The following is a 23,245-nucleotide window of genomic DNA, read 5'->3' as shown; positions in this document are numbered from 1 at the left end:
AACTGTGTATCATATGAAAACAAAGAAGGAGCCTCAAGTTAACCTAGGCAGTAAAAGGTGGACAGAAGTTATAGAGAAGGTTTCCTCAAAGAAGGAAGTAACACTAGAGCTGGCTTTTTTTTTAAAGTGCACTGTTCATATCACAGCTCTAACATCTAATAACTGTGTGCCTGTGGGCAATTCACTAACTCTGCTTCATCTATAATATGACTTTTTATTTTTATTTTATTTTATTATTTATTTATTTTTAGATAGAATCTCACTCTGTTGCCCAGGCTGGGTAGGGTACAGTGGCACGATCTGCGCTTACTGCAACCTCCACCTCCCAGGTTCAAGCGATTTTCCTGCCTCCGCCTCTTGAATAGCTGGGATTACAGGGACCTGTCATCACGCCAGGCTAATTTTTATATTTTTAGTAGAGACAGGGTTTCACCATGTTGGCCGGGCTGCTTGAACTCCTGACCTCAAGTAATCCACCAGCCTTGGCCTCCCAAAGTGTTGCAATTACAGGCGTGAGCCACCGTGTGTGCCCTGTAATATGACTTTAAGGTGAGATAATATGTATTACACCTGTCATAAACAAGGCACTAAGTAAATGACAGGTATTACACTAGTTCTATGACATCCTCCCTTTACTATTTGCTCATTCCATACATTCAAGAAACGAACATATGATTTAAAGCATGATTTTCAAATCTTTCGGTCTATCATTCTGCCCAATATATCAGCCTCATCCAGGAACCATTATCACTTAACACAGTTATATATACACCTCAGGCTAATCTAGACAATCTTCTCTTTACTTTTCATTGGGTTAATTAAAAATCCTGCAACCAGCTCTCTACTCCTACTTCTCATACAATGTGCTAACCATGGAAGATAAAAGTATTTAATAACAAGACAAAGTTTCTGCTACCAAGAGGCTTACCATTCTGTGGATCACAGGGTAAAAAAGTTTTTCTTTCTCCTTTCTCTATCCTACGTAAACGACTAGAAAAAATGACCATGAATATAATGTATATGTTAGTGCTACTTACAAAAGATAACAATTATGTAACAGGACAGATGGCAAATAATGGAGGCTTTGTGTCCCACTTACAGTGTCTAGCATATATTCTTATTTGTGTTCTTCCCCATTACCCTTTAAGAATGTTAAGAGACACTTGTAGTAGTAGGGTCATACAAAAATAGGCTGCAGGCCACAATTGGTCTATGGGCTGTAGTTTGCCAACTCCTGACTAAATGTACGAATATTTAAGGTGTTCCCATACATTATTTTATAAGATGTTACTGTTTTTCCAGAAGAAAGTCATAACATTTTACATCCCCACCAGCAGAACAAAAGCATATCCCATCTCACTGTACTTACCTAAGCTTTAAGTAAGCAAATTTTAAAACTTAGTGAATATGATAGGTGAAAAATGGTAGCACATTTATATTGATTTATTTGACTAACAGTGAGAATGAACATTTTTTTCTGTATATAGGCTGTTTACATTTACTCTTTTTTTCATTTTTTTTTACTGAGTGTTGGAGTCTTGCTGTGTCACCCAGGTTGAAGTGCAATGGCATAAGCATAGTTCACTGCAGCCTTGAATTTCTGGGCTCAAGTCATCCTCCCACCTCAGCTCCCAAGTAGCTGGGACTACAGGCATATGCCACTACACCTGGCTAATTTTTAAACATTTTTTCAGAGATGAGCGGGTCTTGCATGTGTTGCCCAGGCTGGTCTAGAAATCCTGGCCTCAATCAGTCTGCCTGGCTTGACCTCAGTAGCTATCAGGATTACAGGCATGAACTATGTCATCCAGTTTTTTTTGTTTTTTTTTTTTTAATAACTTGCATATTTATGTTGTACAGCCTATTTCATTGCTGGGTAGTTTTCTCTGTTTTCCCCCTCTAAAGAATTTTTTTAATCTAAAAATATAGTTTACTGTTGATATGGTTTGGCTTTGTGCCTCCACCCAAATCTCATCTCCAATTATAATCCCACGTGGAGGGAGGGACTTGATGGGAGGGGACTGGATCATGGGGGCAGTTCCCCCCAAGCTGTTCTTATGATACTGAGTTCTTGCAAGATCTGGTGCTTTAAAAGTGGCAGTTCCTCCCTTACCCTCTCTCCCCTGCCACCTTGTGAAGAAGGTGCCTGCTTCCCCTTCTGCCATGATTGTAAGTTTCCTGAGACCTCCCCAGCAATATGGAATTGTGAGTCAATTAAATCTCTTTTGTTTGTAAATTAGCCAGTCTCAGGTAGTATCTTTATAGCAGTGTAGAAACGAATTAATACAACTGTTAAAGAAATAAAAATATATAAAGGAACTTTTGCTTCCTGTAAAGGCAGGTAGGTTAGGTTATTCAGACCGACATTCCTATTGCAAACAATGAAAGTTGGTGCATTAAACTTATTTTTAAAACTTTTTTAAGTTAGGTTGGGAAGTTAGTAAGAAATTACCAGTAACCTAGAGGTACACCTAGATGCCATTTTTACCCTAAGAATATTTCACTACCAAGAAGAAACTGATCTGCAATTTGATAAACTCTTTGGACCAAGGGGACATAAGACAAAGTCCTGGGCCTGCTCCAGGTAGAGAGTCTGAGAGATCACTTGACATTATGACAGGAACAGTAGGGGCTCTCTTTATCTTTTTCCCCCATTAATTCTTGTGCCCTCATTTGATTTTTTTCCTTTTTTCCTTTTTTTTTCTATTGGGCTATCTTTAAGGTGAGAGTAAGAAATAATAAACTTACTTCTATCCTTTAACCTCATGAGACTGCATGAAAGTTGATCTAGTGCTTACTAAAGGGACAAGGTGGTTATACATCATGGTTTAATTCTAGGGTAGATTTATAGCCTAATTTAATATAACATGGGTGGTCCAATAAACCTCAAGTTCTAATTTAGTTTAAAACAGTTCTGGTCTGACAATGCTCTGATCTCCTGGCAGAAGCAAATGCAAATTCCTTTGGGGAAAAACACTTCGACCCAGGCCTTAAGAAATCCAAAGTGTGATTTCTCAAGAACAATCCCCAATAAACCACTCAAAGTCAACAGCACAGAGAAACAAGGAATCATGAACAAGAACCAAGAAAAGCAAAAGAAAGCAGAAATGACCTGCAAAGACTTAAGATGTTAGAATTATCAGAAATAATATGCTCAGTATTTTCAAATAAAAGACTATTGGTCAGAAGAAACTATCCAGAGTGCAGCATGGTGAGAAAGATAGCAAGAGAAGTGGTTAAGATATAGGAATGCTACCATGAGAAGTTCTAAAATATATTTGATTGCATTTCCAGAAGAAACAGAGAAAAAGAATGAGGCAGAGGCAGTATGTGAAGAAATAATGGCTACTGTTACATATTTTAAGGCTAAACGTACGATTGGTAAGAGGGGACTCCCCCCGCAAAGCTGAGAATTTTTCACAACTGATAAGGTCAATTCACAGACTGAAGAAGCCTAATAAACTGTGCACAGTATTGAAAAGAAAACTCCACACCTAGATGTAATATTATACCTGCTAAAAACTACGAAGTAAAAATCTTAAAAAAACAGAATACCTTCAGAGGAGCAACATTTTAAAAAGCTGAATTCTCAACAGCAAAGATAGAAGCTAGAGGTGACTGGGTGTGATACATTCTAAGTGTTGAAAACTACCTGCCACCTTAGTATTTTATACTGAGTGTTGAATTGGAACTAAGGTTATCAGTATGAACTTATGATTTTGTCTGTGTGTTTGTGTGTATGTATGTGTGTGTTTAGTTTTTCTTAAGGCCCTCCTTTGATGATTTTTACAAACACATATATACATATGATTTTTACAGACGGACATATACATATATTTCCTACGCTGTTTGCCAAAAAGGCCTAGATACAGTACCACTCCAGTGGCAGAAATTAGATTTTCCACTTCAACAAACCATTTCCCATTAAAAGGAACCAGGAATCCTTAGAAACAATGGCTGGTCAGAGAAAGTACTAGATGGGCCTGGAATATCTGGTTGTTTCACAAAGGAGGTACCAAACAGTGACAGGGTTTATGAAAGAACAAGAACTAGCTGAAAGGTGGCCAAACCACTTGCCAAATCTGTGACAAGTGGATTTAAACCATTTACACCTGTAAGGCTCTAAAAGTTCTGGTTAAGAGATAAAGATTGTTTGACTGGATAATAAAAATGTACTGTATGCTGTTTATAAGAGACACACCTAAAACATAAAGATTGCCACAAAAAGTCTGAAAAATCTAAAAAGTTAGGCATAAAGATTTTAAGAGACAGAAAAAGATACAAGAAACAATTACTAATTTTAAAATAAGCTCATATAGCAATATTGACATGCCCACTCCAAGAAACATGACTTGCATCTGTGCAAAACATCTGGCATTCAAACCTCAGTAAGTTTTTTTGTTTTGTTTTGTTTTGTTTTTTTCAGATGGAGTTTCGCTCTGTCGCCAGTCTGGAGTGCAGTGGCCCAATCTCAGCTCACTGCAACCTCCACCTCCTGAGTTCAAGCAATTCTCCTGCCTCAGCCTCCCAAGTAGCTGGGACTACAGGTATGCGCCACCACACCCAGCTAATTTTTGTATTTTTAGTAGAGACTGGGTTTCACCATGTTGGCCAGGATGGTCTCAATCTCTTGACCTTGTGATCCGCCTGCCTCGGCCTCCCAAAGTGCTGGGATTACAGGCGTGAGCCACCAATCCCGGCCAAACCTCGTTAAGTTTTATAAGCAGGGTAGGGGTTGGAGATAGCTTGGGCTGATGGTCACTGCTTGAGCATTTTCCAAAGTTTTCCATTAATCCCCTTCTTTTCTGCCCTACATTTTGCCCCCATTCTATATGAGGACATGCTTTCCTAAATCTTGCTCCTTTCCTATTTACTTTTTCTAGAATTAAACTTCCGGTCTCCCACCTGAGCATGGAGTGGAAATGGGCACATAAGGTAGGCATCTTGATTATAGAGGAGTCAACTGTTCTCTATATACATATTTTCAACCTAGGTTTTTCCATACAACACCTCATTTTCCAGAGTTATTTGGGTAAGGTGGCTCTCCCATGTTTTTCTTCGCAAAACTTACCTATCTACCCCAACTTCTAAAAATTAGTACATTGTTTTGTCCCCCAATAACATGCCTGCCATTCTTTGTCCATGTGTTTTATACCTTTTTATAATTTTACTACTACTATAATGAGGAAAGGCTGTATGTGTTAAGTCATCTACCTTTTAAAGGGAATCTCATGTTGTAAAAAATTCTAGGCCGGGCACAGTGGCTCACGCTTGTAATCCCAGCACTCTGGGAGGCTGAGGCGGGTGGATCACCTGAGGTCAGGAGTTCAAGACCAGCCTGGGCAACGTGGTGAAACCCCATCTCCACTTACAATACAAAAAATAGCCAGGTGTGGTGGCGCACGCCTGTAACCCCAGCTACTTGAGAGGCTGAGGCATGAGAATCACTTGAATTCAGGAGACAGGTTGCAGTGAGCTGAGATGGTACCACTGCACTCCAGCCTGGGCGACAGAGAGAGATTCCGTTTCAAAAAAAAAAAAAAAAAAATTCTGTAGCTTCATAATGCTCTAAAATCTGATAAGACCTGTCTTTCAATACACTTTACAAAGATATCCTTTGGTACTTTTACCAGATGTAGTTACCTTTTAATTCTTCAGATATAGTCAGATTCATTTTATTAAATTCTTCCAGATGTAGCTAAATGCCTGCCCTCCACTACCTGACTCCCAAATTTATCAGTGCATACATACACACACTCTCTCTTTTTAGAAGAAATTATAAATAAATGTGTTTAAGGAGTGCTGGTCAGGATGAAAAACTGAAAAAGGGAATTCACAGGCATTCTTCTGTTCTTTGCCTAAATCATAGCCTTACCCAAAGGACATATGCATAACAGTCCCCTTAAAAGGCTTACTAGCTTTCCTTAAACTGGATAGTGTTAGAGTCCATCAAATCCTCCTTAATTAAAGCATTTTGTAAATTAATGATCCCCCCCATCTGATTTCATGCAATTTGGGCAACATTTTCATATATAATTTTACCTCTAATGTCATTTGTTCCAGAATGGCTGGCCATTACATTTCCCATTATATATGAATATACTGATGTTCTAATTTACATAAGCATGGTTAGGGTAAAACCATCCCCAAGAGGTTGATCTCCCAGTTTACAAAGTAACTTAAGCCTCCAGGTCTATACAATTAAAGCCAAAACCGTAAGAATATTATGAATTTACCAATATAGATGGCACTTCATCATGTCTTCGGGACATCTGAGTATGTTCCCTTTTTCAAATTTTGAAACAATACATTCACACATACTTGTAACAGTCATTAATATCCACTGTTTGCCAGGCTTTGTACCAGGTGACTAGGAAGCATTAGATCTTTGCCCTTATGGAGCTTAGAGACTAGCAATGAAAACAAAAGCATATGAGTGCTAACACCAAACTGAAATATATGCTACAGCAGAGTTTCTTAGAACATAAGAAATACAGAATACTTAACCCAACCCAAAAGGATCACCTGAGCTAAGTGTTTAAGAAGACACAGGGACTAGCCAAGGGAAAACAGAAGAGAAAGAAAGGGCTAAGTCAAAGGACTGGCACTTAAGGTCAGAGAAGGGGTGATAAAAAACAAAAAATAAGAAGAAGCTGAGACACGAGACAGAAGAAATATCATAAGGGCATTGTACATAATCCTGAAGAGTTTAGGTTTTCCAGAAAGCTAGAGTTTCACGCAGGGAGTCTTACAGGAACAGATTTGCATGTTAGGAAGGTGACTGGTGATTATGTGGAGAAATGACAAAGGCTGAAGACAACTTGAAGGCAGGGGCATCCTTAAGGAAACGACTACAGTAATCCTAATGCTAATCCAGGCAAGAAACCGAGAAATTAGACCAATGGTTCTCAACTGGGGATGACTTTTCCAACATCCTCCAGCCCCAGAGGGCAACATTTTTCAGTATCTAAAGACATTTTGGTTGTCAAAACTGGGAGGTACTACTGGAGTCTTAGAGGCCAGGAAGGCTGTTAACCATCCTACAATATACAGGCCAGACCCCACTTCCCTCATCACTCCCACTGAAGAATGAGCCAGCCCAAATGTCAATATCACAATCGAGAAACCCTGGAATAGAAGGATATTCAAGAGCGATTACGTAGCTTTAGGAGATACAACTTTTAGACTGACTAGAGACAAACAGTGAGGAAAAAGAGGGGTCCTATTGACTGTTTTGTGTCCCCCTGCCTCCAAATTCATATGTTGAAGCCCTAATCCCTAGTGTGGCTGTATTTGAAGGTAGGACTTCTAAGGAAGTAATTAAGGTAAATGAGGTTGTAAGGGTGGGGTCCTCATTCAACAGGATTAGTGTCCTTGTAAGAAGAGACACCAAAGAGCTCACTCATGCACTCATTCACTCCTTCTCCCTCTATGCACAACCAAAGAAAGGCTATGTGAATACACAGCAAGAGGGTAACCCCTGCAAATCAAAGGAAGAGCCCTCACTAGACACCAACCTGGTGAGCACTTGGAATTCCAGTCATCAGAACTGTGGGAAAATAAACTTGTTATTTAAGCCACCCAATCTGTGGAATTGTTATGGTAGCCTGAGTGACCTAATAAAAGGGGTAACAAAAGGCTCCCAGTATTTTTGTTTGGGGGAATCTGAGTAGATGAAGAATAGGAAAGATATTGGGAGGCATGGAATCGTTTTCTGTTTTGTTTTGTTTTTTTTTTTTTTTTGAGATGGGGGCTTGGGGCATGTTGCCCAGGCTGATCTTGAGACAAAGATTTTGAAGTATCTGTGGTACATCCAAGTTGGACATACTGGCTTGGAGCACAAGAGAGATATTTGGACCAGAGATACAGATTGGGAATCGAAAGAGCAGGAAAAACCATGAGATTAAGTAGGAGGAATATGGAGTCAAAAATTGAGTACATAGCATAAAAAATGAAAAACACAGATTAGATGCCCAGAACATACCAACATTTAAAAGAAAACTGATTGAGACTTTTTACATTCTTTAACTTATACATGCAAAAGATGTATAAGTTAATACTTTATAAATTATTAACCTTCCAAATAACTATTTTTTAAGGACTGTGTTTCTCCATTATTACAATTTTCAAAATTGTTTTGAAACTCCATAGTGGAATTAGCTCTCCTAACTGACTTCCTGTTAACCAACGTGCTCCATTACTTCTGATGCCCATGACAGATCGTAAGTCACACTATAGTACATCTACTCTTATCAAACAGTATACTTATCAGGAGCCAACTGTATGTGCTTCAGGTAGTTACAATTATTGTATCATATAACTTAATAAAATATTCATAAACCAATAAAACAAATGTTAAAACAAAAAAGCTGTTTCTATGAAAGTCGCATGCTCTGGGAATACATAAAACCTTATCATAACTCAGTAATGGGGGTCATAAATTTAATTATGTAAACACAGGGTCATCTTAATGCTAACTTACAAATTAACCCAGGGTAATCAAGAAATTGGCTCTGGGCTTCGAGCCTGTCTTTGCCACATGTAAGCTACAGGACTGTTCTGCTAGTTATTTAAACCAAGACTCAGTTTCTTCAACTATAACATAGTGCCATTTCAATACCCGGCTGCTTTGAGACTCCATAAGGGACCAACACAGTACCTAACCCACAGTAATCAAATACCCAGTAGGTAATATCTTTCCATTTTTCTTTGGGAAAACCTTCCCAAGGTAACTACTTTTAAAGAAGACTTAAGGTTTGGGATATTTATTTTATTATGATTGCACCGTACAGCTGCTTTCATCTGGTCCTAAGGAATTCTTAAGCGAAGTTTGCAAAAGACTTATTACGACCTCCAGGGCTTAGTCCCAAATGGCAAAATTTCTGGTGAATTAACATCATTAAAAAGAGAGTAGGTAACAGAAATCAGTCACAAAACTAGACCCATCTGAAAGGCCAAGGGCTCAAAACCATGTACGTTATGTCCTTTTATGCAGTATAATAATCCTTATCGTGAAAACCTTTATGTTCTAGTCTGGATGTCTTTCTGAACACAGATTATGTATCTCATTAAAGAACACATGTATATCTACCTGGATATTATCATTATACCCCCTTTATTTTAAAAAGGAGAAAAGCGGCAATTTCCTTTAGATTCTGGACTGTAGGGACCATGTTATATTCATCATTTAATTTCTAGCATCGAGTAGTAAGTAGAATGCAGTAAAAAAAGATTTTTGCATTAAAAAAAATTGTGTTTCTATTCTTTAACTCAAGGTAATCACAGAAGTTATGACACCTACACTCTTCCCAGTATATGGATGTACTAGGGAGGAAGATTCCATGGGAGAGGTAAAATCTCTCCCCTATGCTTCATTATAGAAAGAAAAACAGAACACTCTCTTCCTAACAGAACGGACCACTGTCTCAGCATGTGGGATGGAGATAATGAGGGAATGATTACCTACCATCAGATCAACAATTAGTATACACTGAAATTACAGCGACTGTGAGACTGACCTAAGTATGAATATACAACTTTTGAGCTTCCACTGCCTTTGGAGGGATCACCAGTCTAAAGGAAACTGTAGCGGTTTTAAAACATTTACAACATAATTCTGATGTTCATGAACATTTGAGATTGTGAAGTTAAACGTAATACAGCTGTAAGTACTCAGATTAATATATAAAATTTTAGTAAATATTAAAAAACTTACCTAGATTTATCCAAATTCCACCTGGCTTGAGTATTTTCCATATTGTATCAATATAATCAATTACATTGTGAGCTGTGTCTATGAAGAAACAGGTAGCAATACAGTCCCAGGTATCTAATGAAGAAAAATCAAATTACTTCATCTGTTACGTTATTTTGCTTTTTTCTTTTAATTATTTAAATTTTCCAGTTACCTTTTACAGAGTATTAATGTTTGACAGAGATACAGAAGCTAAACTTCTGATCAACACTATAGTCACAGTAACCAATCACTTATAAGAAATACTGATATCAATAATCTAATTAAGTAATCAATTTGGAAATCATCCCCAATAACACTGATATTATAATCTAATCTCTACATATTATTACCAAATTATATTTGTAAGAGCTTTGTTTATCCTCTGTTCAACTTCTAGCCTTCATTTAAAATCACTGAAAACAAAATAATAAGTCATTCAAATTTAAACTAGTGTTAACCACCAATTCTGGCAGGTTTCAGAAGACTGCAGGCACCAGTTGCTAACTGAGAAATGAATGACATCCAAATACCTCAACATCTACCACAACTTCGAATAATTACCAGGGAAAAGGGGGAGCCAGGGGCAGGCAGAAGCAGTGGGTGGAAACCCACCAGAGAATACCGTTTGCCACTAGGAGGTACGGTGTCTATACAAATGCTGGTGCAATAAAGTCACTGGATCCCATGGAGGATTACCTTCATCATCTGTTCTCTCAAACCTTGCTCCAGAAAAAGGGGACTTTTACTTGCCTAAGTGATGTTTTCCATTATTTCATTCCTTATCCACAACACCTAACATCTTCCATCTCTCCCTTTCTTCCTTCAGAGTACAGGTTGTCCCAATCTCAGAGTTCAGAGAAAAATAAACAAAAACTTTCTATGTTGTAAAATAAAGAAATAAATAAATGAATGAATAAAACAATCTTGTGTTGTTGCTACCCCTGCTTCAAGCCCTCCAATGGCGTCCTGTTTCTCTGAGTACAATTCCAAGTCCTTGCTATGGCCTGCCTGCCAACAAGTTTGCCTCATCAAATCTTCTCGAGGCTGACCTCTCACCACTGTACCCACTGCTTACTACAGCCTAGCTTCTCCTTGAGCAGAGCAAGTACTCTCTCTACTCCCTAATCCTCTTCCCTTGCCATTCCCCATCTGCAACATTTTCCCTTCAAATATCTCAGTGGTTTGCCTCTGTACTCTTTCAAGGTTCTCTGCCACACAGTTTTCCTTTTTTAGTTTCTACTCTAAAAGGCTTTCTAAAAGGCTTTCCCTGACAACTCTATATAAAGCAGCAGCCTCTCCCCGGTCACTCTGTAACCCCTCTTCCCTGCCTTATTTTTTCTTCCTTACAATATTAGATTTGTTATTGCCTCACTTTCTCTATTAGAATAGATGTTCTCTGTGGACAGGGACTTTGTTCACTGTTCTCTTTTGACACCTAGAACATACCTGGTACTTAGTAGGTGCTCAACAAATACCTATTGACTCAATGATCTTGCTGAACCCTCACTATTCTATTTTGTTTTTCTTTTACTGCCAATCTCCCTCTCCTCTTTCCCAATTATCATCTCCCTTTCTCTCATGCCTAGCTCAGATTTCTTCAACAGTTTGCCAGGCTGAAGTCAACTGCGCAGCCTGACTATGAAAGTCCTCCATGATCTGGAACAAATTTACTTTTCTAGCAATAGCTCCCATTAAATCCCATTAAATCTCCCATTAAATATTTTCTTTCCCTGACAGTACAGCTGTGCTGCCATCCCCAATCACCTTATTCATATCTTGGTACTTCTGTCTGCTTCAAATGCTATTTCTCTCAAGAGAAAGCCTCACTATGAACAGCTTCCTTCTTACACTAATAACCTTTCATTTTTTTGGTATTCATTACTCATTTAAACTTTGTTTACATGATATCTCTTAGTATTAATGGGCCCAATAGGGCCCATATCTAAATTTCTTGACTGTAGATATCTTACACTTCTTATTTCCTATCACTGCCTTGTACATGACCTTGAAAAACATTCTAAATTGACACTGATGTATGCCTTAGGTTCTACCGTCAAAATGAATGATCTAAACCTTGATTTAGGATAAAACTGGCTCATTAAATTTAGAATAAAGGACAAGACTTTTTCAATGCTTGATTTTGACTTACTGCATTCTGAATAAATCTCTTGAAAATCTCCTGCTGTCATAGAAAAGTTAGAACCAGGAGGAAGACTGTGGGGGTCAACATCAGGGAAAAAGATGGGTCGAATCTGATCAGCTGATCTCCGGTTATTGCTAAACTGATGGATCCAAGGATAAAGTTTGTATTTATTAATTTCAGAACATCTGCAAAATATGAGTATAAAATCAGCTGTTAACTAAATATTTTACCAAGAAAATCCACTTTAAATGCTAAAATATACTGTTTAATTGAAGATTTGCACATAAAATTAATATTTAAAGAGTCACTATTACAGCTTCCCTAATTATCTGAAAGTGTACATATACATGTAGATGACCAACCAATTATGGATTAAAGACAGAAAAAAAGTAAATTCAAAGATATAAATTTGCTGTTCATTTAAATTTTTTAAAATGTATTTCTAAACTTCAAAACCAAGTAAAACAGTCCAACGAGGTTTTTTAAAATGGTACTGGTTTCAACTAAAACAGTTTGCGATCTATTTTTTGTATAACCCTCTTCTTTTTCCCTTTTTCACCAACCCCCTAAAACTCATACTGCCATCCGAGACAACATATTATTTAAACAAGGCAGCTACTCAATGTACATCTTCTGGCTTTAAAAATAACAATTCTTTTCCACTGCCTTCCAAAAGAGGCCACACAAGTTCTGAGAGATCTTTCCAACTCAGTCATGAGAGCATACTTGGCCATTTTATAAGAACTTGATTAAGGAGAAAAAGTTATAATTGCTAAACTAAACTCTTATTTAACTACAGAAACAAGGAGGTAAAAAAGCTTAAGGAATAAATTTAAAAATACTCCTTCCTGGTTCATACTTAGTCCTGAAGATTTTGTACAGAAATCATTTCATGGAATGCCCAGTCACCTTCTATAAAGTCACTTACCCATCCTGTTTCAACATTCTAATAACTAGGCAATTGGTTCAAGTGATAATTTGTATAAGTACTTTGATTTTAACATAAGAAACATTTGTGATAGATATAATAATCAAATGCTATGTACTTATCTTCAAATTCAAAATTGCTCAAGAAAATAGCTAAGTCAATCTGATTCTGAGAAATTACTATTTCCAGCAAAAAATAAATTAAATACCTGTTGAGTACAAAGTTGGAAGAAAAGAGCATAAAAAAACTCCATTCATTTCCTTGACAAGCATAACCTAGCATAGCTATTTCCCAGGCCAGTCTTCCTAGTCCAGCACCAGGTACCAGAATATTTACTTTAGAAGGATCCCTGAAATGAAATAAGGCAATTATGTCCAACCCCTCAAAGAAAAAAAGACAAAATCCATATTAACAACTAAAAACTTACTCATTTACTCAATAAGAATAAGCTCACTAAAACTCTGACTTCTCACAATCAAGAAATACTTCTAAATATCAAAAATAAGAGGTATAAGGAATTATTATGTATGTTCCGATATCAAATGAGGGTTTTAGCCCTCAAAAATTATTTTTCAGAAAAAAGGAGTCCCCTTACATCTGAAGACTTATAAAGTCACTCATATTCCTAATAAGCTGACACCCTGAACAACCATTTTAGAAAAACAAATTATTCCAAGGGATCCCAATTAAATATGAAGAGTTTGAACAAAAGTACTTCATCATATGGGACAATAAACACAACATAACTTTATTTCTAAATTTTATATGTAACCCAATTGTTTATGTTAGATTAAACAGATGTAGAGTTTAATGTGTCGGGTATATCCCTAAATCCCTATATATTTTAGTTGACAGGAATTTGAGGGAGGGGATATTTTCATGGGGGAAATGGGAAACGGCCCTCTAATTAAACATACATGATAACAAATATATTACACCAAACCAGAGGTTCACAACCAAACTGATCTCTACCTACTAGCACCACACTGCCATTACGTATTTCCTTCACATAAGATCCATCATTCCACTTTCAAACCACTAAAAGCTTTACCAAAACAAGGCTTTTTCTTAGGAATTTTGGCAAATCAATATAATCCCGAGGACACTAAAATTGTAGTCTTACAAGAAGCCAAAGGAAAATGTATACAATCAGCTAATATCATGTCAAGTAAAAAGAAACTTCACTACTGTATTTCCTAAATTTGGTTCACAAATCAAATCCAATTTCCAAATCTACTCCTACTAATTATTTTTTATCTTTAACTACATGGCCTTTAAGTTTGGCATGCTCCAAGCAGCAACAGGGCACTTTACTAGCAGCCCATATAACCTTTGCATGTCACACTTCAAAATAAAAAAGAAAGAACACTATGGGGCTTTTGAAAACTCATAGCTCTAGGACTCGGGTGCTATTCCTTATATAAGGGACCTGCCATGATGGCCTGCTACTCAGACCTAATCCTCTCTCACTTCTCACTCCCTACCAGGCCCACCAAAACCCCTACGCTGCAGAATTACCTTTCTTTTCTCAGTTCCCATCTGCCCAATCATAACATGCATTTCCAGCCCTACCCCAGCAAGTGGCTGTTCTCAGCTTAGAATTTTTTTTTTTTTTTTAATTATCTGATCAAAGTCACGCAACAGAAAGAAAAAGGATTTGGAAGTAAATTCATATAGTATTTAAATATTTATATAAAAATAACCAGCAATCAATTTCCTAATGGCTGATGACCCCAGTAAAATATTACCACGCAGAAGTTAGAAATTATGCTACCCTGAAGGGAAAGCTGTGCCAATAATGTTAACAACAATTATTTTGCTAACTTATGGAAAGTTAACTTAATGACTGCTTTTACCAAATTATCCTTAACTAAACAGAACCACAGAACTCTCTACCTCAACCTAATGGCAGAAAATATATTAACAGTACCTTGTATTACAACTGCTATTGAAAGGCTATCATCAAGTCACAGAATGCAGAATACATCAAAGTCCTATCTTAAGAGTTAACAGACACTAAGACAGATCTAAATTACAGGCATTATGACAAAGAGGAAGTGGACATGTAAGAAATGCATTAAAACAAACCCTCTAGAACTGAAAAAATGATCAAGAACTATGCAATGAATGGGTAAGATGGAGAAAACTTTTCCCTAAATCTTTGTTCTTAGCTAGATTTTCTTCATTTGGTCTTTACACAAGGGATATTAACAGCATAATAAAAAGTTCCTCTAACTATGATGTGTATGAAACTAAGGCACTCTAAGTGGGAATTTCTGCTATGAATCCACATAAAGTCTAGGGCATTTCTATGAGGTCATTTCTGTGGAGAACAAGAAATATAAATCTAATACAGACCTTAATGGTGAGACAACCTTAAACCAGGCTGAATTTTTTTTAAGCAGGAATAGTGAGGCATACAATATGTGGCTCAGTAATCAAATGGTGCCTACTTGAGATTCTTAGGGAAAACAAGCAAGTCAACAAGTTTACCTAGTTAATAAGGTACAAATACAGAGAAGCAGTACATTTACTACAAATGTGATCTCCCTAATAACAGGAGGAAAAGTTTCAACAGTTTATTTAAGACAAACAGGAATGGAGAAGAAAGGATACATCTGTAAGGACATGGAGCCCATGTGTCTAAAGAGGCCACAGATCACATTTCCATCACCCTTTCTGCTCCAGCTTTTTCACCAGCAGTAAATATTGCTCTTGACAGAGGTTTCCTTTGCTGCACACAGAATGATCTTTGCACTGCAGTTGTAAATTTTAAAACTCCAACACAAAATGCTGTCTTGTTGGGTCAATATTATGACACTTGGCTGACCCCTAGTGGTAGAAGTAAATACAACTTTTAAGTACCTACAGTGGTTCTCTTTGAATCACAGTACTGTCAAACAGTACAGTACAATAAAAGCCACTAACTACATGTGGCTACTGAACACTTAAAATGTGGCTAGTGCAAATTGAGATGTGCTATAAGTGTAAAATAAACACCAAATTTAAAGACAGTATAAAAAGTAATGAAAAACATCTCATTAATAATCTATTACATCAAAATTTTTAAAATAAAAACAAAATTGCTTCTTTTAAAAAATATGGCTGCCCTGAGCACACTGTCTGTGGCGTAGTCCTGCTCTGCAGAAGCAGTCAAAAATTTTTTTTTTTAAATATGAAAAAACGATCTAAAGCAGCTATATGGCAAAATGTCAAAGTTTAACAGAGCTAGTATTGAAGTTCTTTTTTTTTTTTTATTTGAGACAGTCTTGCTCTGTTGCCCAGGCTGGAGTGCAATAGTGCCATCTCGGGTCACTGCAGCCTCTGCCTCCCAGGCTCAGACGATCCTCCTGCCTCAGCCTCCCAAGTGGCTGGGACTACAGGTGTGTGCCACCATGCTCAGCTAATTTTCGTATTTTTTAAGAGATGGGGTTTCGCCGTGTTGCCCAGGCTGATCTTGAACTCCTGAGGGGCTCACGCAACCATGGCCTCCCAAAGTGCTGGGATTACAGGCGTGAGCCACCACACCCAGCCAAAATTATTTTTATTCATCATAGAAAATGGACTATAAATCAAGAGTGTTTAACACCTCCTAACTTACCTCTTCATCAACTCCCAACAAAGAACTCTTTATTTCAGCCAGACAACTTCTCACTGATCCCAGAAAAGACTTTCTCATGTTAATCTTTAGTGCTTTTACCCACAGAAACTCAAATTATTACCTTATCATTATAAATTATCACTTCATCTATATTTCCTAAATATCCCAGGCAAAGTTCCCTGAACTCTCTTCTGTATGCTTTCAACAATTCATTCATACTTCTATTATAGTTTACATACCAAGGTTCCTCACTTTGCATCATTCACTTAACACGTACCGCAACTATGGCTTGCAGGCCAGTCACCTGTCACTGTAAATGAAGTTTTACTGAAACACAGCCATACTCACTCATCTAAGAATTGTTTATTGCTACATTCCTACAACAAGGCGCTAAGCAGTCTCAACAGAGACCACATTGCCGGCAAAGCCTAAAACATTTACTGTCTGGCACTTCAAGAAAACATCTGCCAACCCCTGATCCAATACAATACCCCAAATCTCTTTCATAGCAGTACACAGAGCTTCCTTCACTCACTGCATGATTGTAACATAATTTATCAAAATCTCCTAATTAAGGACATTTACATTGTTTCCAATCTTTCATTATCATAATGTTAAAACTAATACCCTTAGAATGAATAACTCCTTTTTATTTTGAAAAATTGTACTTCCCACACTATATAGTGGCATGAATAACTTTCACAGGCAGAAATATATGTGTAGAACAACTTCCCTTAAATTGAACTTCAAGAATCAAGATACGCATTTGTTCTTTGTTTTGTTTTGTTATGAGACAAAGTCTCACTCTGTCGCCCAGGCTAGAGTGCAGTGGCACGATCTTGACTCACTGCAACCTCCGCCTCCGGGATTAAAGTGATTCACCTGCCTCAGCCTCCTGAATAGCTGGGACTACAGGCCCGTGCCACCACACCCAGCTAATTTTTTATATTGTTAGTAGAGAGAGGTTTCACATGTTAGCGAGGCTGGTCTTGAACTCCTGACCTCAGGTGATCTACTTCAGCCTCCCAAAGTGCTGGGATTACAGGCGTGAGCCATGGCACCTGGCCAAGATCTGCATTTGAATTTTGACAAATAAGCCAAATTGTTCTACGTAATTTTTTGCTAATTTATTCTTCCACCAGCAACGTATTTATGTTTCCTAACACCTTCACTAATAGTTATCTTTTAAACCTTTGCATTAAGTAAAAAATGGCATCTTAAGGTGGTTTTTACATTTGCATTTCCTTATGAGATTGAGTGTCCTGTATATCTTTTTCTGTGATTTAGTTACAGCATTTGTCTACTGGGTTATGAATGCTGAGTGGTTTTCTACTGTGTTATCCCTCTAGATCTGTAAGCACTTGAAATCTTGACTTGAAAGAAATATGAAACACATACTTGTCTTTGGTCTAGGAGGGCTTTCAGGATGAGGGAGAAATCTATCTTTAGTCTCCAAACTACCACCTGCACTATTTGGCAGTCTACATTTCCTCCAATGTCCTCCATTTTCTTTTTTAAAATGAGTTCTCCTAGCTAAAATAATCTTTTCATGAACTATAATTTACATTATTTATTTTGTCTTAAGTGGGAAAAAAAATGCTTCTTTAGAGCTCAGAGTATTTTTTTCCTTATGCCCAACTATATAAAAGAAAAAATAAATTCAACCAGTCAGTAGTGCATCAGTATCTTTTTGGAGTGTTTGTGTATATATATTAAAATGCAAAGAAATAAAAGATTTCCCCCCACAAATCACTTCAAAGTCTTCTAAAATTGAAGTCGCTAATGAAATTAAATCTAAAAAATACAGTCCAGCAACTTTTAGACTCAAAAAATGTGATTTGACATGTTAGCCTTCCTTCCAGACAGGATGCAAGCTTAAGAATCTATATTTCCTTACCTACTTAATAAGCTTTACAACACTGAATTCTTATATTTAAATGATTAGACATTCACTTGGAAAATTTTTTTTTTAAATCTCAATACATACTGGTCTGACCATCAATTAAGAAGAGTTATTACATTATGTTTATGCTCACATGTGAGAAAAAGGTTTAAATCCTAAGCTCATTCTTTAAATTAAAAACATATATATTGTAAATTTCAATAAGCAACTGCTCACTAGTGTTCAAATCCTATTTAAAACAAAAACAAACCAGAGGATAATAACTACTGAAGTGTTTGGCATTCAGCACAACGAAAAACAGCATTTCCTTAATCAACAAACAGACTCTACACAAAAGCAAGTCAATCTGTGGCTTCAAAGCTGCTTGTGCTTGCAAACTCGGGCATATTAAAAACTCTAAACATAGACAAATTGGAGAAACTGATGTATGTGTTTCCTTAGGAAAAATATTTTAATGACCACAAATATAGTTAATTCTACACATATTTCATTAAGTATATGTTCTTCTATAGGCAGTTCAATCAGAAAAGGCCTTCAGTGAAATTTAAACACACACACACACACACACACACACACACAGGCTAGCTGACATAAATTTGTGTTAACTCCAGCCTGAGTATAAAGACATTAAATTCCCCAGGTACTCACTGTGGCATAAACAGAGTCCTAGAAATTTATCTGAAAGATACAAAGTTGACCAGAATTTATCTAGCATCAACCTGGATTCTGAAGGGCTACAATTAATGACCCTTTTCTTTTTTTTTGAGATGGAGTCTCACTCTGTCGCTCAGGTTGGAGTGCAGTAGCTCGATCTCGGCTCACTGCAACCTCCACCTCCCAGGTTCAAGCGATTCTCCTGCCTTGGCCTCCCAGGTAACTGGGATTACAAGTGTGCGCCACCACACCCAGCTAATTTTTGTATTTTTAGTAGAGGCGGGGTCTTACCGTGTTGGCCAGGGTGGTCTTGAACTCCTGACCCCAAGTGTTCCACCCATCTTGACTTCCCAAAGTGCTGGGATTACAAGCATGAGCCGCCACACTCGGCCTAATACCCCTTTTCCAGGCTCTAGGGTTTACTTACTCTGGCAAAGCTATGATTTCAATATGGATGCAGCCCTTACTGTGTTTTATTAGGTTTCCTGTTTAGGTTTTTTTGATAGCTTACCTTATCTACTATAAGGAAACCAATCTAAATCAAGTAAGTAAAACAAATAACATACAAAGAAATATAACCAAAAAAAGTGCAATAGATATTACATTTCAGGGTACTTCATTTAAAGTTTATATATACCTATCCACTTTTATAACAATTACTTTCAGGAAAGGAAACTGGGTAACTGAGGAACAGTTATGAAGAACAGTTATGGGAAGGAGAGTATATATCCCTTGAAACCTTTTAAGTTTTAAATCCTGTAAAATGTTTTACTTATTTAGAACAGTTTTAAATTATTTTTATTTTAAAAATAACCTATTGTTACCATTTAGTTAACTCATCCTTTCCTCACCAGTTTACATTTTGTCAAGTAACAATAACAATGGAAAAGTAACAGTGTGTGCTAGTTCACTAATTATCTTTAACAATGGCATGCCCTTTTAGTATTGCTGACACTGTTATACTAATTAATGGTCTCATACATGATTCTATAATCACTGAGTCTAAACAAAGTCATGTTTTAAGTGCCAGAAATGATGTTCATATAAACATTTCACATTCAGCCTCCAACATTCACTCAAACGTTGGTACATTTCTATTAAAAGCCTTATCAATTAAAACCTACATATATTTCAACAACAGATATTTTGAATTTTGAGGTATACCTGGACTTTATAGAAAGTATTAAACTAGTATCTATTACTTTATAAAGCAGGGCACTGAATATATCTATTGAGAGAGAATACCAACTAGAAACTTTAAGAATATAACATCTTTTTGGAAACAACAACATTTATTTAAAAGATTATTTACCATGACCAAGTGGAATTTATCCCAGGAATGCAAGGATGGTTCAACATAAGAAAATCAATTGATGAAATATATCACATTAATGGAAGAAAAAACATATATATCATCTCAACTGATGCAAAAAAGATATTTGACAAAATTCAGCACTCTATCAGAAAAACCTTTAGAAAACTTAAGAAAATTTGGCTGGGCATGGTGGCTCACACCTGTAATCCCAGCACTTTGGGAGGCCAAGGTGGGCAGATCACTGGAGGTCAAGAGTTTGAGATCAGCCTGACCAATATGGTGAAACCCTGTCTCTACTGAAAATACAAAAATTAGCCAGGTGTGGTGGTGGACGCCTGTAATCCCAGCTACTCGGGAGGCTGAGGCAGGAGAATCGCTTGAACCCAGGAGGTAGAGGTTGCAGTGAGCCAAGATCGTGCCAGTGCACTCCAGCCTGGGTGACAGAGCGAGACCCTGCCTTGAGAAAAAAAAAACTAAGAAAATTCTTCAACATGATAAAGGGTATTTATGAAAGTCCCACAGCTACTCAATGGTGAAGGACTGAAAGCTTTCTCCCTAAGAACAGAAACAAGGAAACAAAAGGCATTCAAATTGGAAAAGAAAAGGTAAAAACGAGATCTCTTCTTGCATAATGTGATCCACAAAGTATCCCTAAGAAAGTTAATAGAGCTAAAAAGCAAGATTACAGGGTACAAGATCAACACACAAAAATCAGTTGTGTTTCTACTACACCTGCAACAAAAATTCTGAAAAGTAAATTAAGAAAGCAATTCCATTTATAATAGCATCTAACACAGGGATATCGAATCTTTTGGCTTCCCTGGGCCACACTGGAAGAACTGTCTTGGGCCACACATAAAATAACAATAACAACAGCTGATGAACTTAAAAAAATAAAAAATAAAAAAAACCCTCACAATGTTTTAAGAAAGTTTACAAATTTGTGCTGGGCCACATTCAAAGCTGTCCTGGGACGCATGCAGCCCACTGGCCATGGGTTGGATAACTTTGATTTAAAGGAATTATATACATACAGATAAATCTTTTTTTTTTTTTTCTTGAGACAGCGTCTCACTCTATTGCCCAGGCTGGAGTGCAATGGCACGATCTTGGCTCACTGCAACCTCCACCTCCTGAGTTCAAGCGATTCTTCTGCCTCAGCCTTCCAAGTACCTGCAATTACAGGTGCATGCCACCATGCCCAGCTACTTTTTGTATTTTAGTAGAGATGGGGTTTCACCATGTTGGCCAGGCTGGTCTTGAACTCCTGACCCTGTGATCCACCTGCCTCGGCCTCCCAAAGTGCTAGGATTACAGGCATGAGCCACCATATCCGACCACATACAAATAAATCTAACCAAAGTGAAAGACCCGTACACTGAAAACTACAAAACACTGCTGAGAGAAATTAAGCTCTAAATAGATGGAAAGACATACTGTGATAATGTGTAAGATTTAACATTGTCAAGATCTCAGTACTACCCAAAGCAATCTACATATTCAGCACAATCCTTAATCAAAATTCCAACAACCTTTTCTGCAGAAATGAAAAACCCTGAAATTCACAAGAATTACAAGAGGGCCCCAAAATAATCTTGAAAAACAACAAAGGACTCACACTTCCTGACTTTGAAATTTATAAATCTACAGCAATTAAAATAGTATGTTATGGCATAAGGACAAACATACAGACCAATGAAACAGAATACAGAGTACAGAAAAAAACCCACATATATGGTCCACTAATTTTCAACAAGTCTACCAAGACCATTCAATTGGGAAAGGACAGTCTTTCTTTTTGTTTTTGTTTTTTAAACAAATGTACTGGGAAAACTGGATATCCATATGCAAAAGAATGAAGTTGGATTACTACCTTAACCACATATAAAAATTAACTCAGCGGGGCGCGGTGGCTCACGCCTGTAATCCCAGCACTTTGGGAGGCTGAGGCGGGCAGATCACGAGGTCAGGAGTTCGAGACCATCCTGGCTAACACGGTGAAACCCCGTCTCTACTAAAAATGCAAAAAATTAGCCGGGCGTGGCGGCGGGCGCCTGTAGTCCCAGCTACTTGGGAAGCTGAGGCAGGAGAATGGCGGGAACCCGGGAGGCAGAGCTTGCAGTGAGCCAAGATCACGCCACTGCACTCCAGCCTGGGCAACTGAGCAAGACTCTGTCTCAAAAAAAAAAAAAAAAAAAATTAACTCAAAATAGATCAAAGACCTAAACTTGGGAATTAAAACTATAAAAACTTTAGTTTATTTTTAAAATTCTTTTCAACTTTAGAGGTAAGTCTTTGCAATGTTGCCCAGGCTGGGGTGCAGTGGCTATTAGAGGTGCAATCACAGCGTACAGCACACTACACCCCTGAACTCCTGGGCTCAAGAAATCCTCCTGCCTCAGCCTCCTGAGCAGCTGGGACTACTGGTGCTTGCCACCATGCCCAGCCCAAGTATTTCTTTTTTTTTTTTTCAGTGTAAGTAACCCATACCAAGTATTTCTTAACGTTGCAAAGATATTTCTACTACTCTGATGCAGGAAAAATGTTAAAATCATCAAACATGAAAGGTGAGATGCATATGAAACCTCAGAAAGCAATAATATCCTGCATTGCCATATTTCTAGATGCAAGACTTATGGACAAATAAGTGATTATTAGAAGCAGCTAATACATGCAAATATACCAGAAATTAAAATCACTTAATGATTCAGTCAGCACCACCCCTTCCCCCCATCCCCCAGCCCACTAGTGGCCTAATAAGACTAAGGAGAAATGATTGTTTTCTGGTCATTAATATTACTTTATTGTCTACTATTCCTTTACATACAATGTCTGGCATTCAATTAAAAAAATTAAGAAACATGCAAAGAAGCAAGATAATGTGGAACTCATTGTTATAAGGAAGGCTTCAAGAAAACAGTCACACAAACAGAATGTAAGAATCATCCGGTAGGGATTTTAAAAT

General features: G+C 37.4%; 1 protein-coding gene and 1 long non-coding RNA gene across 5 annotated transcripts in view; one reads left to right on the top strand and one right to left on the bottom strand.

The window, feature by feature from the left end:
• CARNMT1 (carnosine N-methyltransferase 1) overlaps positions 1-23,245 on the bottom strand; it is a 46,192-nt gene that overhangs the window by 4,562 nt on the left and 18,385 nt on the right. For 3 of the 4 annotated variants that reach the window (XM_010388728.2, XM_030919692.1, XM_010388729.2), the window contains 3 exons: positions 13,016-13,156; positions 11,886-12,064; positions 9,716-9,829 (listed from right to left, as the gene is read on the bottom strand). In XM_010388728.2, coding sequence (XP_010387030.2) covers positions 9,716-9,829; positions 11,886-12,064; positions 13,016-13,156 — 434 coding nt within the window. Of the gene's footprint in view, positions 1-5,555; positions 6,411-9,715; positions 9,830-11,885; positions 12,065-13,015; positions 13,157-23,245 lie in introns of those variants that run through there. The other variant, XM_030919691.1, reaches the window with a different exon arrangement.
• Positions 4,497-10,913, top strand: LOC115893948. Its single transcript, XR_004053988.1, has 4 exons — positions 4,497-4,547; positions 4,884-4,935; positions 9,276-9,664; positions 10,210-10,913. It is a non-coding gene; the product is annotated as an uncharacterized LOC115893948 (long non-coding RNA).

Source organism: Rhinopithecus roxellana, chromosome 16 (genome assembly GCF_007565055.1).
Source record: "Rhinopithecus roxellana isolate Shanxi Qingling chromosome 16, ASM756505v1, whole genome shotgun sequence".
NCBI classification, from domain to species: Eukaryota; Metazoa; Chordata; class Mammalia; order Primates; family Cercopithecidae; genus Rhinopithecus; species Rhinopithecus roxellana.
Note: the sequence above shows the minus strand (reverse complement) of the source record. Positions and strands in the feature narration are given on the sequence as shown.